At 42.2% G+C, this 19,070-nt stretch overlaps 2 protein-coding genes and 1 pseudogene across 2 annotated transcripts; 2 read left to right on the top strand and 1 right to left on the bottom strand.

Moving 5' to 3' along the window:
* Positions 1-6,709: 6,709 nt before the first annotated feature.
* On the bottom strand, positions 6,710-8,157 carry LOC138897808 (uncharacterized). The gene is made up of 2 exons (XM_070183824.1): positions 8,032-8,157; positions 6,710-7,432 (listed from the first exon to the last, which is right to left on the bottom strand). The coding sequence occupies exons 1-2, from the start codon at positions 8,155-8,157 to the stop codon at positions 6,710-6,712; spliced, it is 849 nt and encodes a 282-aa protein (XP_070039925.1).
* A 1,828-nt stretch (positions 8,158-9,985) lies between these two features.
* LOC117273033 (uncharacterized) lies at positions 9,986-11,462 on the top strand (annotated as a pseudogene).
* Positions 11,463-17,057: 5,595 nt separating this feature from the next.
* Positions 17,058-17,912, top strand: LOC138897807 (uncharacterized). The gene has a single exon (XM_070183823.1). It carries the CDS (start codon positions 17,058-17,060, stop codon positions 17,910-17,912), a length of 855 nt encoding a protein of 284 aa, XP_070039924.1.
* Positions 17,913-19,070: the final 1,158 nt, after the last annotated feature.

The following is a 19,070-nucleotide window of genomic DNA, read 5'->3' as shown; positions in this document are numbered from 1 at the left end:
CTTCATTATTCAAACTTTACTTCCTTTCATACTACCCTGGCTCCTCATAAACTCTGTTTCTTCCCTTGAATCTTCTTTGCCTTCTGAGTTTTAACTTTCTTTCATACTCTCATCTTCCTTCATAACCATGTCTAACCTTTCTTCTAATGTTGATGAAGAGAGTCACGTCCTCCCTTTGGATGTTGTGTTCCTTGCTCATGGGTAGGGCATCGTTGCCGTTGGAGGAGATGAATCTCTTCTTTTAATGGAGGAGATCATTCCTCGCAACCCTGAGGCTAGGTCCGACTTTCAATGGTTGCCGGACGCGACGCCCGAAAAATTTCTATCGTCGATGGCGCCTAAGCACTTGGCTGAATTCAAAGCCAAGTTTGGCATTCCCAACCACGTTGAATTAATCCCCGATGATGAGGACGAGGTGCACGTTCACCATCCCGGGTATTGTACTCTCTACGCCCATCGGTTTACTATTGGTTATTTGTTTCCCCTTCTCCCGTTGGTGGAGCAGTTTTGCCACCATTGTGGAATTTTCCCTGCCCAGCTCACCCCTTGTGTTTATAAGGTCATCAAGATGCTGTCAAAATTTGTTGAGCTTGCCGGAGTCGAGGTGACGGTGTGGCACTTGGTGCATCTTTTCGTACCTAGCTTCTAGAGAGGGACGATGTTGAACCTTCATCATCGTGTGGGAAAATGCTTGGTGGTGAAGATGTACGACAAGGGTAGTCTGCAATTCTGGCTCGACTACTTGGATGTCAAGACTGAGACCGTTATGGATAATATCGATGGTTTCCTTGAGGCCTGAAAGCATACACGTAAGTGTTCGAGTTTCTTTTGTTTTTACCTTTTGAAGCACTTTTTCTATCTCAAATTGGTCGAATATTTTTTCTTTCCCTGTAGCCAATAATCATCATCCTCCTCTGGCGATATATATTGTTGACTAGGTGGGGCAGGTTCTCTTTACATCGTGAGAATTCGTGACTGGTCGAGCTTCTTTCAGAAGTTCAGACCGTCCCTCCTTCAACAGGTAATTTTTCTCTTCTGGCCGTGATCATTTTTTTAATATTGGTTCAGTGGAGGATGACTTCACTCTTTGGGAGACAGCGATGATACACATCGGAGACGATGTTGGGGCAACCTCTGAGGCCCCACAACTGGAAGAGGCGAACGAGGGTGTGTTTTTGTGTCCCGAGGGTGATATGGTCGTGTAAAGGACACTTGGTGACGGCTCCGTGTCTATGAGGTAAGAGGACGCTTCATCTTCAAGGCCGACAGTGGATGCTTCTCTGACTGTCGAGGACAGAGGAAGGGACGTCATCATTGAGTTCGATGAGTCAGGTTCCGACATGGACCCTAACGACCTTAGGATGATTGATGAGGGACTCACCCAGATCGAGGTGAGGATGGAGGGAGGCTCGAGGACCATCACGATCCTAATGGATCATGATTTTCTAAGAAATATCGAGGAGTTGGTCCCCACTCTCGGTCCTCTTTGTTCTAACACCGAGGGTGTGACCCTCAAGGAGATAAATGACAGTACTATGTCAAAGAACATTATCGGTCTTGATCTCAGGGTAAGTATGGCTATTGTTCGTTCTTTTTCCATTTTCCTTAACTCGTTTCCGTTTTCTAACTTTTGCCTTTTCTTTGATTTTGCAGACGGTAATTCTGGAAATTGAGAGTGCTCGGAGGGAAAAGAGATGTAATGAAATTTACATAAAGTTGAAGAGTAAGTATGAAGAGTACCGTGGAAAGTACTGTGACCTTCGGAGGCAGCTTCGCTAGGAGGGTGACATGCTAGCTTGAGAGAAGAATTGAAGAAAAAAGGATGAGGAGCTAATGGCGGCAGTGGAGAGATTCAGCTTTCTTGAGGGAGCGTTGAAGAGAAAAGAAGAAGAGCTCGAGCTAAGTAAGGGCGAGGAGGCCCAATACAGCTACCTCCAGACTCAGTTGGTTCAACTACGAAGCCATCTGGATGGATGCTATCTTGAAACCGACACTCTCATGGGGGAGGTCACTGAGAAGCAACAAATGCTCAAGCAGGCAGAGTCTTCCCGACTGGATGCTCGGAGAAAGATTGATATTCTCGAGCTGGCGAAAAAGACTCTCCGTTCTGAGTGGGATAATGATCTATCAACGGCTAGGGCTAAAGAGGACCGATTTGAGGAGAGGATTGGGTAGCTAGACAAGGAAAACTCTGAGTTGCATGATCGAGTTGCTGCTCTTGAGGCCAAGAAGGCCCAACTTCTTGCTCGACCCTCTTCATCTAATGCTTCTGAGTATCCTAACATTCCTCGGGAATTGTACGAGGAGTGGATCCATGCTGAAGCCCGGCTGGATATGCTCCGTGATTTGAATACAACGGTCTCTATTAATGAGACGGCCCTCGAGGATGCTCGAGTTAAAGCTCGTGAGGCTCGGTTCTCTTGTGATTATGATCCTGCCATGTCTCAACCTGGTTTCAAGGAGGATGGGTAAGAGGGTATAGACCGGATCACGGATGGTGCTTGGTATGACTCCGCTCACGGTCAAGGAGAGGATGGAGAGGGCGTCAGAGGCCGGGATAGTGATGGACATTAGTTTTTGTTTTAACTTGTATATTTTTTGTTGGCGTTTTCGAGCGCTCTTGTAGAAACTCTTCATCTGAATATCAAAGTTGACTTTTGCTTTATACGCACCTTTTTCATTTCTGCGTATTGTTTCTGTACTTGCATGTTTAATTTCTATACTTGCATATTTTGCTTATTTATTCCTTTTGTTGTTATCCTCTAGGTGGACGTACCCTTTGGGGCGAATAGTCATGTGCCTTATTGACCCTTTATTTAAATAAGTCGAGTATGTCTCTTAGTTGAGATGTGGCCAGGGGTCGATAGGTGTTGTTCAAGCTGGTCGAATGTACTTTAAGTTAGGTCGTGGCCGAGGGGCCGATAGGTGGTTTTCAAACTTGGTCGAACATAACCTTTCATTAAATCGTGGCTGAGGGCCGATAGGTGTTGTTCGAACTTGGTTGAATGTTACCTTTCATTAAATCGTGGCCAGGGCCGATAGGTGTTGTTCGAGGTTGGTCGAACTTAACCTTTTATTAGAGCAGTTTCGATAAAGATGTATTTCTATAAATATGACGTTGTTGCTCTGATTACATTATTTTTCCCTTAGGCAAATTTTGGAGAAAGTTACAAGTTTTGGGCGTTTGCTGGCGTTCCAGTCCCAGTACATCTGGTCCCTTCATTGTTTGGCTTGGAAAATCTTGAGGAGTCGGACAGTGAAAAATTGGTCAGCTCTCGTGTACTTCAACTCGATGTGTCCCATTCGTCGCCTCATTAAAAACCTCATTGAGAAAACCCTGTTGGGACAAAACTCAAGTAAGGAAAAAAAGAGTACGACTTACAGGGCATTTCTTATGTTTTAGAAGTTAAAGTACTTGAGGTGGCTGATATTCCAATTGTTTGGAAGGGGTTTCCCTTCCATGGTTTCCAGTTGGAATGAACCCTTGTTTGCTTTGGCTATGATTTTATATGGTCCGTCCCAATTAGTTCCCAACTTGCCTTCTCATGGATCCTTTTTTGCTTGTGTTTTGGCTTTGAATACGTAGTCCCCAATCTTGAGCAGTTGGACCTTTGCCTTTTTATTATAGTAACGCTCTGCTTGTTGTTTCTGGGCGACCATACTTATGTATGCCATATCTCTTCGCTCATCGACTTCGTCGAGATCTTGCCTCCTACTCTCGTCCTTGTTGGTAATGCTTTTATGGGAGTGCCTCGTGCTGGGTTCTTCGACCTCAACCAATATAACTGCTTCTGTTCCATAGTCTAGATAATAAGGTGTATCTCTTGTGCTCATCTTCGGGGTGGTTCTGTGCGCACATAATACTTCTGGGAGTATTTCCGGCCACAGTACCTTAGCCTCTTCGAGTTTCTTTTTCATGATGTTCAGTATGGACTTATTGGAGGATTCTTCTTGCCCATTGTCAGCTAGTTGATAAGGAGTTGAAAGTATCCTTTTAATGTGCTATTTTTCGAAGAACTCAGTGGTTTTTCTTCCCGTGAACCGGGGCCCGTTATCACAACTTATCTCTTTGGGTAGGCTGAATCGGCAACTGATGTTTTTCCATATGAAGGTAATTACCTCTTGCTCACGCACTTGGGCGAATGCTCTTGCTTCCACCCACTTAGAGAAATAGTCAGTTAAAACTAAAAGAAATTTTACGTTACCTCGTTCTGGTTGTAGTGGTCCCATGATGTCCATTCCCCATTTAATGAAGGCCACAGAGAAGTGACAGAGTGGACGTGCTCGTCTACTTGGTGAATTATCGGGGCATATTTTTGACACTGCTCGCATTTCTTCACAAATCCTAGGGTATCATTTTTCATGGTGGGCTATTAGTACCCAGCCCGTATGAGGCATTTGACAAGGGCTCGGTCACCTGAGTGACTGCCGCAGTGACCTTCATGGACTTTCTCGATGACGCGTTGGGTTTAGTCGGGCCTAAGCATTTTTCCCAGGGACTGTCATATGTTCTCTTGTATAAGTTATTATGAAGGAGTTTGTACTTGGCAGCTTGCATTCTCAGCTTTTTGGCTTCCTTTTTGTCGTTTGGGAGGATGTTGTCCTGCAAATAGCTTATAACACAATTTCACTAGTCCCAAGTTAGAATTACAGATTTTACCTCGATATGGTCCAATGCTGAGCTGAGGAGGTAAACTATACTCTTATCCCCCAGGGTTACACTTTTGGTAGTGGCGGCTAACTTGGCAAGACCGTCTGCTTCGACATTCTGATTTCGTGGAATTTGGTCGAGGTGGCACTCGTCGAAATTGGGTAACAATCTTCATATCTCGGTCTGATATTTCTACAACCTCTGCTCTTTGATTTGAAAAGTCCTAGTAACATGGTTGACTACGAGCTGAGAATCGCAACAAAGTTTTAATCGCTTCACTCCATACTTGAGTTCCAGTCTTAATCCTGCAATTACAGTATCATACTACACCTCGTTATTAGTCATGTCGGGGCATCTTATGTATTGGTAAATTATCTCCCCCGTGGGGACCTCGAGTACGAGTCCCATCCCGGACTGACATGCATTGGATGCACCGTCAGTGTACAGGACCCAAAGGTCTTATGTCTGAAGAGAAGCCTGAGTGGCTTCTTTTTCAACCTTCGGCATTACTTTTGCGCTAAAATTTGCGACGAAGTCGGCGAGTACTTGCAACTTTATCGTTGTGCGAGCCTGATAAACGATGTCTTGCTCGCTTAACTCGATGACCCATTTGTCCAGCCTCCCCAACAACTTGAGTTTGTGTAATATGCTTCTTAAAGGAAAAGTGGTGACGACCGAGATAGGGTGGCATTGGAAATAGGGTCTAAGCTTTCGTGAAGCTACGACCAGGGCCAAGGCTAGTTTCTCAAGGTGAGGGTACCTCGTCTCGGCGTTGACAAATGTTTACCTGATATAATAGATTGGAGATTGCATACCTTTGTTTTCTCAAATTAAGATCGCACTTACTGCTACTTCCGAGACGGCGAGGTAGACGGGGAGGCGCTCCCCCGGTTCAGGTTTTGAGAGTAGGGGTAGTGATGACAACTACGCCTTCAGTTCCTATAGTGATTGTACACACTCGAGCATCCACTCGAGGCCGTTATCCCTTTTTAGTACGTTGAAAAACCTGCGACATATATCAGATGACCGCGAGATGAATCTGGATAGGGCGACAATTCAACCTGATAGTCTATGGACTTGATTTTTAGTGGTCAATTGTTCTGGTATCCCATCGATAACCTTGATTTTATCTTAGTTTACCTCAATCCCTCACTGTGATACCAAGAAACCTAAAAACTTTCTTGAGGCTATGCCTAACATGTATTTCTCAAGGTTTAATTTCATTCCACACTTTCTTAGTATATCGAAAGCTTCCTTTAGGTGGTCGATATGATCCTCTGCCTTCACGAACTTGACCAGCATGTCATCTATATATACCTCAATGGTTTTGCCGAGTTGATCTTTGAACATCTTTGTGACCAACCTTTGATAGGTGGCCGCTGCGTTCTTCAACCCAAATGGCATGACCCTATAACAATATGTTTCCATATGGGTGATGAATGTGGTTATCTCTTTGTCCTCTTCCTTCATGAGTATTTGGTTAAAACCTGAATAGGCGTCCAGGAAACTTAACAGCTCGTGCCCGTCCGTTGCGTCGATGAGTTGGCCGATGTGTAGTAGTGGGAATGAATCCTTTGGGCATGCCTTATTTAGGTCTGTGAAGTCCACACACATTCTCCATTTCCTATTTTTCTTTTTCACCATCACCACATTGGCTATCCATTTGGGGTACTTCGCCTCCCTGATTGAGCCGTTTGCTAATAACTTCTCTACTTCTTCGTTGACGGCCTCATTGATGGCAAGGTTGAACTTTTATCAGACCTGCCTTATCGGGGGGTAGAAGGGGTTGACATGCAACTTGTGTGTGGAGATTTATTTGGGGATACCTGGCATGTCTGCATGACTAAAGGCAAACAAATCTACATTAATTATTCAGAATTGACTAAATTTACCTAGTTCTCAGAGTTTGCAGCCGATGTAGGCCTTTTTACCGGGGTCGTTATGATCTAGTTGAACGAGGTCGAGGTTCTCTATGGTTGATTCAGCGGCTTCGACCGTCTTTGGATCCATAATAGTTTCCTCGGCTTCACCTTAAGGTGACCTCAACCCTGCTGATTGCTATGCTTCCTTTTCTTTTTCCTTATTTTGTTGAGTTGTTGTGATGTCCATGACGATTCGGTAGCATTCCCGAGATGTACGTTGTTCTCCCCATATGCTGAATATTCCCCAAGGTATTGGGAATTTAATCACTTGGTATAAACTGGAGAGGGCGGCTCTCATGGGGTATATCCATGGTTGCCTCACGATGGCGTTATATGCGGTGTCCTGGTCCATGATATGGAATATCATCTCTAGAGATACTCCGCCGGCGAGAACGAGGAGTGTGATTTCTCCTGAAGTTCGTTCAACTACATTGTTAAAACCTGTTAGAGTGATGCAACATGGCACTATCTTGTCCTCATGTCTCATCTGTGTGAGGACTCGGTTATGGATGATGCACGCTCCACTTCTGCCATCTATCATAATTCTTTTAACATTGGTATCTAAAATTTTTAAAGTAATGACAAATACATCATTATAAGGGAAAGTCAAACCATCAGCATCTGACTCATCGAAGGTGATACTTTCTTCGAGACCGTCATACCGTTCGTGAGTGATTGATCTTTTGAGCTTGTGGGTGGCGGTGAATTTGATGTCTTTGATAGAGGCGTTGTCGCTGCCACCAATAATCATATTGATTGTATGAGCTGGTGAAGGGGGCTTTGGTGGACCTGGACATTCTCGACCCGTCGCCAAGGTGTTCCTGCCCTTGTCGGTGAACAATTCTTTGAGGTGCCCTTGCTATAGTAAGTTTGTCACGTCTAGCCTCAGAGCGATGAAATCTTCTGTTTTATGTCGACGTTCTTGTTGGAACTCACAGAGGGAATCAAATTTTCTTGTGTTTGGATCCGACCTCATCTTGGGTGGCTATTTGACTTTTGTTCAGAGCCTCTCGAGAGAATAGACCACTTCTATAGGCGATACACAAAAATTGTGAGCAGATAATAAGGGAGGCATATATTTGTGTTTCTTGTGAGGTTCTGATCTCAGTCTAGACGGGCCGTCTTCATAACAAAAAGTGAAAACTGGTATATTGACATAGGGTTGGTGTCGTTCCCTGCCTGGCCGCGATACTGGATAATCTCTCCTCATATTATCTCTACGTTCTTTCCTGGGCACAGATTGTACTAAGGTGAGTCGCCGGGTTGGTCCATTGAGGTCGTCGTCGTCTGCTCTGACCTCAGCACAGTAGGCATTATGGATTTCATCTCAAGTGGTCGGTGGATACTTCATTAACTGAATCAGTAGCTTTCTTGTAGCCTCGAGCCTTCTCTACTCAACCCATTTTGAAAGGCTGCGATGGTCATTCCTTCGGAAATATTTGGCAAGATCATTCTCACCCTGTTGAACCGGGTGAGGAAGTCCCTCAATCCCTCTCCTGGGGATTGCTTGATGGCAAAGATATCATTTACTCTTGTTTCAGCTTTCTTGGCCCCAACATGTGCCATTATGAACTTATCATCCATCTCTTTGAACGTTTTTATGGATCGGGCCGGTAACTGTGAATACCATGTCAATGCCCTTCTAGTGAGGGTTTAGCCAAAAATTTTCAGCAAGATAGAGGACACCTGCTCTTTGGTGAGGATATTGCCTTTCACAACGGTAACGTAGTGAGTCACATGATCTTCGAGGTCGGTCATCCCATCGTATATTTTGAGATATGGGGGAATCTTGAAGGTCTTTGGTATGGCGTGTGGAGCCGCTTCCTCATTGTATGGATGTTCTATGAAACAACCGACATCCCTTTTTGGCAACAATTTGGGGGCGCCAGGTATTTTGTTTACTCGTTCCTAGTGCTCTTTCATTTGGTCTCTGAGTGCCTTGTTTTCATTCTCCATTTCTCCTATTCTTTTAAGCACAAAGGCGATGACATTATCACCTGCATTGCAGTAACATTATGAGTTTTATCTTAAGTCGGATGATCTGGTTGGTCGTCTTGTTCATCCCCTCGTGTTGCATGGACTCTCGTGTTTTCTGTGGTTGTACATGGAGCTTGTTTACTAAGTATGCTGACTAGAGTATCATTTAGCCATGCTTCGAGAAGCTTTTTCATAGCAGGTGACGTCCCTTCTCCCATGGACATGGAGGCTCCTTTCCCATTTGGTTTTGATGTGCTGCAGAAAGGGGCAGGCAACCATTCTCGCTTGGGGGAGGCAGTGTGCGTCACTTCTTCGCCATGTGTGTCATTGCATTCGTTGACGACATTCATAAGCTTAAGGGGAATGTTATCTGTTGCCCTCATCCAGTTTTCTTGGTTACTTGCCATGAAAATATTTGTACACACAAAAAGGATAGATAAACCTTATGGTTTGTTAGATTAACAAGTCACGTGAGTTGTAGATCTAGTGAAAACTAAAAAATTGGCTGAGAAAATTTTCACAGACGGCGCCAAACTGCTTGACCCAAAATTTAGATTTAGGTTTAAACAATTAGATTTTCTAATAGAATAGAGTTAATCTTAGCCAATATTAATATCCAAAAGATTATTTAACTGATTTTGTAGCAAAATATGACGAGTACCGTTCAAATAATTATAAATGTGCAACAGTGAATAATATTCATTGACCCAAGAATAACGCGAATACCATTAAATAGTAATAACTGATATATAATGACATTTATGTGATTAAATGCAAGTGAGATAACCAAAAAGGGATGAGATTCTTTCATATTCCTCCTGACAATGATAAGTGATTGATGAGCATTTGAATATTCGGATTCTCCTTGGACTGTGGAAGAAAAGCCAGATACAAATTCGAAGAAAAAGTGTATTTTGTATGTATGTAATAAAGCAAGAATCTTCAGAGAATGTCAATGTGTTGTGTTTTACAATGAGTGTCCAATTCCCCCCTATAGCTACATATCTTTCTACTTATAAAGGCACATGGGCCACAAAGTCCTAATAGTTCAGATGGAGGAATATCCCCTAGAATACTCTCTATAATATCTTATCTCTAAAACTAGCCGTTATTGTCCTTTTAAAAGGAGTGTTCGTCCTCGTCCCTCTACTGAATCAACTCGACCTCGTCTTCGTCCTTCGTCAAATCACTTCGACCTCATTTTCGTCCTTTGTTGAAAATATATCGATGATGTGTGACAGCCTTCGAAGGTTTTCTTAATGTTTACTTGACCCACACATAACTAGGATAATTTTTAGCCCATACAAGGCTCTTAAGTCATCCTCTCAAAGAGAAAACTTTTCGGCCAGGGTTAGCGATATTGTTATTCATTCTAGTGAATCTTCAAAATATTTCTTAAAACAGATTAATAAAAAATGAAAGCGAGAAACAAAAGGTTAAAAAGGGAGCAAACCAGCGGCAAGTTGCCGTACCTACATAACCTCTGCTTACTGCCCAGCCGGTGGTAATTTTCCGGCGAAGCTCAAGCATAAGTTGGTCTCTGTAAAAATTTGAGTTCAAGGTACACTTATGTAGCTGTTTTTAGTGATTCTTCTTGCATCTATTTTGCTTGATAAATGGCCTTAAAACTTATTCAAAGAGGAACTCATGAAGCTAAAAACCCAATTGAAGTGTCTCTTAGAGAAGCTTTTGAGCTTCTTAAACCCCCATTTTCCTTAAAAGTCCTTACACAAGACTAATACTAAAAAATTAATAAATCTTTAATCTTTGGCATTTTATCCCAACCCCATTTGGCTAAAGTTCATATTAAGCACCTACATGCAATTATTACTGATGGGTATGGTTTCTTTACTTGTATTCTTGTCAATATTGTTCATGAATTGTATTCAAAGTTGCTTGACATAGTGAAAATTCAGCTTATATGGGTTACTAAAGAAATGTTAAATGTATTAGTTATAGGTTTTGATAAATTGCTAGTGGCTATTTTAAGGCAAATTGTTGGCAGAGATTTTAGTGAGGGCAATTTGTGGTTGTATTTGGAGATGGTTACTTTGTTTTTAGCCAATTGGGATTGTTAATTAGAGGAATAACCATTGGTTTTGAATAAGGGGTTGTATGTGTTCCTTCGGTTATTGGCCGATCATTATAGGGTACCAAGTAATGCAATGATGGACGCATTGAAGAGAATGGAGGTTGAATTCTGTGTTCGACTTTTGAGGGAACACTTTCCTTTGTGTTTGAAGATAGGGATGGACTTAATTAGGCTTTTGCAAGACTTGGTTCATATACCTGAGTTTAAATCCATATGGAAAGACTTGTTATTGAATCCAAGACAGTTTAGGGCGGACGGATTTGAAGATATCTCACAAATTTACCGCATAAGAACTCTAAGTTTGTACTTTTTGCTTCGAACAACTCCTGAAATGGAAACCAAATTGAGGTTTTTGCTTACACATGTCAAGTAAGGTAGTCAAAAGAGGTACCAGGTTTGGTTTGCTAAGAAGTTCCTTGGAGTACCCAAGAGAGAAACCATTTTAACTGACATTGTTAGGTTTATATGCTGTTCAGTTCGTCCATCCAGTGAAATTACGCAACCGAACATCTTACCTAGATGGGCTGTGATTGGTTGGCTATTGAAGTCGTGCAGGAAGAGTTATATCGAAGCAAATGTAAAGCTTGCATTGTTTTATAATTGGCTTTTCTTTGATGAAACCACTGATAGTGTAATGAACATTGAACCTGCAATTCTTTTAATGGTGAACTCTATACCAAAGTATATTGAAGGCACCCATACTCTTCTTGAGTTCCTACTAATTGTGGTTGACAACTATTATATTTGTCGCACCCCTTTTTTCTCGCGAAATCGGGTTTCGGCGTGTGACAACCCTTTTGGATGGGAGATAGAGTATTAAAAGAAGAAGAGTCGCCACCTAACCATTTTTAAGGTGCGTTAGGGCACCTATTATGCAGATAACTCTGATTGACTAGTCAACGCCACCAAAGATCGGGTAAGGGCTCAAATTACCTCAAAAAGAAGGTGTTAGGCACTCTTCGAGGTCCACAATTGTGGGTCACAGCCGAACTTAAGACAATGTGGATTATAATTAGGCAAGATGATTAAATAAACAAAGAGAATAAAAGGTCAAAGAGTTTCATTATAACAAAATGAGAATTGGTACAAATCTTAAGGACTACAAGGATACAATTATAACGGTCTATATTAGATGAATAAGTGTATAAAGAGAAAAAAAAAAGGGAGGGAGGGGGAGAGGGGTCCTAAGTTTTTTAGCCTAAAGGATTACCCCGTGCAACATAAATAATACTTCGCAACTCTTTTTAGATAGGAGTTGCTCATATTATTCAGCGGGCACATACTATCATCTCCTGCTGCCCGATTACTATGTTGAAGTTGTTTACTTAGAGCGTTCTAATTCAATTCCAGGTCGCGTCCTATGCGTGCACTACTCGTCCCATGCCTATGGTCCAGGAGGCATTGGACCTCTATTTGGGTGGTTCTAGACTTTACTTAGGCTGTTCAAAATGATAAAACTAAGCGACATTCAAAACAAATAGGACTTCACTTAAGGACAGTTAAAGGCTCAAGTTAGCCTCCACACTTAGACAACAAATGCACGCAAACAGATTTCTACATTAGGCACTAGACAGTTTTAGAATTGAGGCAAATTGAAGATATTAAGCTCTATAGATATGGTCTCTAAACAACTACTCAGTTTAAGAGTATCTGGTACTGTTATGCTGTTTATTGAGATTACAGATTATAAGTTATTAAACCTATAGACATGGTCTCTAAGTGATTTACGCAATAGGGGGAATGAAAACCATTGGGAATACTCAGAATTACTCATGTTTAATCTTATTGGCATGATTTCTAAGCAAGTAGCAGTATTTTATAGCTAGGTTCTAATAGTTAGCAGTTGAAAATTGATTATATAACACTTCGTCCCTATAGGCATGTTTTCTAGGCAAACGATAGTAGATATAACAGTAGTTGATGAATCAATTAAGAACCTATGGACATGATATCTAGATGAGGACCAGTAGAGCATAAGCTAGTATAATCCTATAGGCATGGTATCTAATGAATATGTTGCCGTTATGCAAATTGAAGGATGGTTATTGGCATTTGTTTCCTATAGGCATGCTGTCTAGTGACACATAGCAGTGGACATGGGAATAAATAAAGTACTTAAGCTCATGCTTTGATAGTAAACAAGTTGTGTGAGTGTGTGATTCCCCTAATGGCATGATTTCTACTAGTGTACATGGAAATTCAAATAGCATATATGGAAGGTTGGATAAATTAACAAGTAAATCATACGAATCCTATAGGCATGTTTTCTACCCTTTCATGCAAACATTAGAATATACTGTTTCTCCAATTTCACTAATACCCCAATTGTTTATTATAAATTATTACAGACCAGATGAGGAATATAAGTACAAATATTACACAAGAAATTATAGTAGGCCTACAGCAGGCCCAAAGGAGATACCCAATATTACTTGGGCCTTCAACAAACTCCTTCTTCGCAAATAGCATGCCTAGATCCAAACAGGGGACTATGCCCATTAGCACAGCCCAAAAGTTATAGAGGAACTCAAGCCAAACCAAACAGTCACAAATTGACCATATGACCCAAATATTGAATTACATAGAAATCACTTACACAACCCAGTTTGCAGATTATACAAATAATGTGAGGAAGAAAAGCTAAATGCTAGAAATAGCTCAAGTTCCAGCAGCAAAGAGAGTGATCAAAGAACCCCAAATCCTAGTGTGTCAGAGTTCACAAGGGTCTCAAATGGACCCTGAGCAGTGCTCACAGTAGGGAGGTCAATAGAAAGAGTTTTGGTGGCCTTGGCTTTTGATAAGTAGGGATTTTAGCCTATTAATTGCTCTCTTTTACTTGTGTTTTGGGCCAAAAATGCGTGAAGGTATTCCCGGAAACTAACTTAATATGCTTGCTTGCAGGATTGTTCAAAATGAGACAAAGGAGCCATAATCAACTCATAAAGGAGTCAAAACTTGAAAAAAAACAAAAACTGGGCCAAGAGGCGTGGAACGCGGACCGCGACAAATAAGAGCGGCCGCGAAAGTATCAACACGGACGCAGCCATTATTTCGAGGTTCGCGATATGAAGAATCAGAGAGATGGTGCATGAACGCGGACCGCGCCAAGAAGATGCAGCCGCGAACCAGCACGGCCGCGATGGGAATTCCGCGAACCGCGATTGCTAAGGTTCAGAGAGTGCTTAATTCAAGCAAAAATGAAAATGGCGGTCCGCGTCAAAGTTACGCGACCGCGGAAGTCTCTCACGTGGATGCAGTGGAAATTACGCGGTCCGCGAAACAAGGTTCAACCCAGGTCCAGATGTGAAGAAACGCGGACCGCGATCAGAATTATACGACCGCGAAAGCAAGTGTACGGCCGCGGTCAGAATTACGCGGTCGCAAAAACTTCTGCAGGGGTATTTTTATCCAGAAATTTTAGCTTAGTATAAATAGATTTTTTTGTCAATTTTAGGTTATGTTATGTTTTTGCTGAGTACGTGATACGGCTAGGTTTTCCTTTTTGGGCAATTTTGTACAAGATTTACTTTATAACATTAGATTTTCACCTTTTAATTTAGTATTATGGATTATATCTTCTCCTTATCTTTGATTTCTGCTATTATTATGAGTAGCTAGACTCATAGCTAGGGTTGTGACTCAACTCTAATGTGGGTATTTAATGGGTATTGAATTTTAGGGCTTGAATGTTTATGGGTTAGTGATATTTAGCCTAGTTCTTGCTAGAATTATAGAATTAGTGGTTGCAAATACTGATTCATGCCTTTATGATTTGGTCTCTTCTTGAAAAAGAGGGATTAAGTCTAGGAAAACTAGGCTAACAAGGAATTGATAGCCCCAATTAAAGGGTTAAACCTAGAGATAGTAATACCCGACTAGAGCTAATATCACATGACTTGTATGAATACCCAGTTGGACTTGAGAAAGCCAAATTGGGCAAAATCACTCAAACTATCGAGAGATATAGAGTGAGTACTTGGGTGTGATGGCTATATTACGATCCCAAATTAATCAAGCTTTCCCTAGGTTCTTACCACCCGTTAGATGTCCACCTAGGCGAAAGTCACTACCCTAGTCCTTTTAAACACTTGAAAACCAACATAAAAAATATTGTACTTAGCTTTAATCTTAGCATACAATAGAAATAGAAATAGAAGTAGAATCAACGCCATGATGTTTGGAAGTGCAATTAGGAACAACACACGCATCTAGACTTAGATATAAACCTAATTCCAAATCAATTAACTCCCTGTGGAAATCGATCCCGACCTTGTTGGGTAAAACTGCATCGACTATCCTCGCTACTCAATAGTGGTGTAGGTTTGGACCCGATCAATTTTTGGTGCCGTTGCCGGGGAGTTAGACGGTCTTAGCTATATATCTAACTATTTGTGTGTTTTGTTTTTCTTTCCTTCCGTTTTTCTAATTTTTGTGTGTCAATTGCTTTTAGGTATCAAATAGCTCTTAACGAGGTCCTCGGACATATTCCTTAGGGGGAGGAGGTAGATGAAAATGAAGTGGATGAGGTTAATCTTGAACCTCAAGTGCAAAGAAGAGGCTTCCCGCCTCATGACAACGTTCCAAACCCTCCCCCACCTCCTCCAAGGGCAGCACACCGGGTGTTACCCAATGAAGGCTATGTTAGTGCAATTGTCCCGCCCCGGATTCGGGTGGAAAATTTTCAAATAACCAATGTCATGCTTACTCTATTAGAACAAAGGGGTTTCTTCACCGGAGCTCCACATCAGAACGCACATAAGCATCTCAAAGGTTTTGTAGACACATGCTGGGGGAGCAAGCAGACGAATGTATCTGAAGACGCTTTAAGGTTGAGGCTTTTCCCTTTCTCACTTAGAGGGAAGGCTTTGGATTGGCTTAAGAGGCTTCCCAACCACTCCATCACCACGTGGGATGAGTTGGCTGAGAAGTTCATAACAAAGTTTTTCTCTCCGGGTCATATGGCAACATTGAGGGATGAGATCTTAGCCTTTAAACAAGATCCAAATGAACCCTTAAATGAAATTTAGGAGCGGTACCGAACAATGGTAAAAGAATGCCCCAACAATGATATGACTGAAGCAATGATCCAACAAACATTTTATAGGGGTATCAACACAACCAACCAGTGTGTGGTAAATCAGCTGGCAGGGGGTAACTTCATGTACACGCCATATTCAGAAGTATGTGATATTCTAGATGAGATGGCAGACACCTCCTCAGCTTGGCAAATTCGAGCAAACGTTCCTCAGGGTGAATCTAATGTCATCCAACTTCACAAGGAACTTCATGATCACGGACAAGCTATAGCAGAATTGACAACTACTATGAACCAGTTAGCAAAGGCTCAGCTTCAGCAGGTTCAGGGGCCAAAGAAAGTAAATGCCATGGAAGGAGTGAATGTAATGGTCAACAAGAGAAGACAACATGGTCAACAAGTGCAAAGCAATCAAGAGCAATTTGAGCAGAGTGGTAGTGGCTACAATCAAGACTATTCTTATGATGATCAAAGTGAGGAAGTTTTATATGCCAATAATTACCAAGGACAACGGAGCAATGCTCCAAATCAACAATGGAGATCACAAGGAAACAATCAAAATTGGGGCAAGCAAGGCCAAGTGAATTGGAATAGTGGCAACAACAACAATCCGAACAATTGGGGAACAACAACCAAAATTGGGGTAATCAACAAGGCAATTGGTGAGGAAACAATAATAGCAATTGGAGTGGCAACAATAATAAAAATTGGGGAGTTAATGGAAACCAAGGGGGTTGGAACAACAGTAATCAAGGGAATCAGGGGTCGGGCCCTCAAAGGCCCCCGATGTATCAACAACCCAACAACCCGCCTCCATATCCGTCACAAGGGGAAAATTCTTCCAACAATGAGATGGGATAGATAGAAAGTATGTTCAAGCAAATGATGGAAAGAAACGCCAACTCTGATGCCCAAATAGCCTCCCACAACACTTCTATACACAACTTGGAACTCCAAATGGGTCAAATTTCTCAATCCTTGAATACTCTCCCTAAGGGGGAACTTCCATATGATATGGTAGTAAACCCGAAGGGTGGAAACAATACTGGCCATGCTATGGCGGTGACTACAAGAAGTGGTAGAAGTGGAGTTGCTAGTAACTCCATTCCAAGAAAGATCGTGAATGATGATGTGGTTGTGCAAGAAGATGATGAGATCCAAGCCAATGATGAGAATGTGAATGATGAAGTGAGGATAGACATTGATGACAACGTAGAGGAGACACAAAATGATGTGAACCCGTCTAGGGAACACGTGATAGACATACCGGAAACGGTAGTGCCCAAAGCTAAGGCTCCTTTTCCAAGGCCTCCTCCACCATATCCTTAAAGGCTTGAAAAGCAAAACAATGAAAACCAATTCAAGAAATTCATTGATATGATGAAGAGTTTGTCCATCAATGTGCCTTTGGTTGAAGCTCAAGAACAAATGCCGAGATATGCCAAGTTCATGAAGGACTTGGTAACAAAGAAGAGGTCAATGAATTGTGAGACGATCAAAATGACACATCAAGTGAGTGCCATTGTGCATTCCATGGCTCCAAAGCTAGAAGATCCCGGTGCCTTTGCAATTTCATGCACTATTGGTAGTGCCGATTTTGCCAAAGCCTTATGTGATTTTGGAGCGAGCATTACTTTGATGCCATATTATGTGTTCAAGACATTGGGTATTGGGCAACCAAGACCTACTTACATGAGGTTGCAAATGATGGACCGGACAATGAAGAAGCCACTGGGGATTATTGATGATGTTCTAGTTCGGGTCGACAAGTTCATTCTTCCTGCAGATTTTGTGATTCTTGACTGTGAAGTTGACTATGAGGTGCCAATCATATTGGGGAGACCTTTCCTAGCAACAAGGAAGGCATTGGTTGATGTGGAAGCTGGGGAGCTTACCTTTCGGATGGGCGATGAAAAAGTTGTGTTCTACGTGTGCAAGTCAATGAGGCAGCCTAATAGCAACGAAGTATGCTCTTTTGTGGATCTAGTGACGGAGGTGATTGTTGATGACACGAGTGCTATGATCAATGTGGAAGACCCTCTGGAAGCTGTGTTGTTGAATCAGGAGGATGATGAGAAGGCAGGCTTGATAGAATGTGCAAATGCTTTACAAGGAATGGGATCCTACACATATGGACCCCGTAAACGATCCTTGGACCTTGAGAACCGGAAGACTCCGCCAACAAAGCCCTCAATCAAGGAGCCACCAACATTGGAGTTGAAACCCTTGCCTTGACACCTCAGGTATGAGTTCTTAGGCCCTTGTTCCACATTACCTGTTATTCTTTCTTCGTGCTTAACTAACGTGCATTTAGATTCCACCCTTGCGGTGCTTCAAAGAAGGAAGAAGGCAATAGGTTGGACATTGGCGAATATTCGGGGTATAAGCCTCGCCTTCTCCATGCACAAAATCATATTGGAGGAAGGTTCCAAACCCTCCGTGGAACATCAAAGGAGGTTGAATGAGGCCATGAAAGAGGTAGTCAAGAAAGAGATCATCAAGTGGCTAGATGCAGGGGTTGTGTACCCCATTTCTGATAGTTTATGGACTTCGCCGGTACAATGTGTCCCAAAGAAGGGGGGCATCACTGTGATCACAAATGATAGAAATGAATTGATCCCCACAAGATCTGTCACCGGTTGGAGGGTATGCATGGATTATAGAAAGCTGAACAAAGTGACCCGCAAAGACCATTTTCCATTGCCATTTCTAGACCAAATGTTGGATAGACTTATCGGGCGTGCTTATTATTGCTTTTTGGATGGGTACTCCGGGTACAATCAGATTCTTATTGCACCTGAAGACCAAGAGAAAACCACCTTCACCTGTCTGTATGGAACATTTGTATTCTCACGGATGCCGTTTGGTTTGCGTAATGCACCAGCTACCTTTCAGCGGAGTATGATGGCAATATTTACGGATATGGTGGAGGACTCCCTCGAGGTATTCATGGATGATTTTAGTGTTGTGGGGGATTCCTTTGAAGAGTGTTTGGATAATCTTGACAAAGTGTTGGCTCGATGTGAAGAGACCAACTTAGTGCATAATTGGGAAAAGTGCCACTTTATGGTCGAGGAGGGCATTGTCCTCGGCCATAAGATCTCCAAGAACGGTATTGAAGTAGACAAGGCAAAAAAATTGAAGTAATATCAAAACTCCCTCCTCCGACTTCCATCAAGGGAGTGAGGAGCTTTCTTGGGCACGCAAGGTTTTACCGTAGGTTCATCAAGGATTTCTCAAAAGTGATAAACCCCTTGTGCAAGTTGTTGGAAAAAGATGCCAAGTTTGTGTTCAATGGTGATTGCATGAAAGCTTTTGAGCTCCTCAAGTATAAGTTGACTACCACTCCCATCATTACCGAACCCAATTGAAGCTTACCATTTGAGCTCATGT

This window comes from Nicotiana tomentosiformis, chromosome 8 (assembly GCF_000390325.3).
Source record: "Nicotiana tomentosiformis chromosome 8, ASM39032v3, whole genome shotgun sequence".
NCBI lineage: Eukaryota > Viridiplantae > Streptophyta > Magnoliopsida > Solanales > Solanaceae > Nicotiana > Nicotiana tomentosiformis.
Note: the sequence above shows the minus strand (reverse complement) of the source record. Positions and strands in the feature narration are given on the sequence as shown.

Excerpts from the sequence above, each read along its gene's own strand:
- LOC138897808 (XM_070183824.1), bottom strand. The coding sequence starts at position 8,157 with ATGGATGATAAGTTCATAATGGCACATGTTGGGGCCAAGAAAGCTGAA. Across the intron at positions 7,433-8,031 it reads TCCTCACCCGGTTCAACAGG|CAAGGGCACCTCAAAGAATT; the intron begins GTGAGAATGATC and ends AACTTACTATAG.
- LOC138897807 (XM_070183823.1), top strand. The coding sequence starts at position 17,058 with ATGAAGAGTTTGTCCATCAATGTGCCTTTGGTTGAAGCTCAAGAACAA.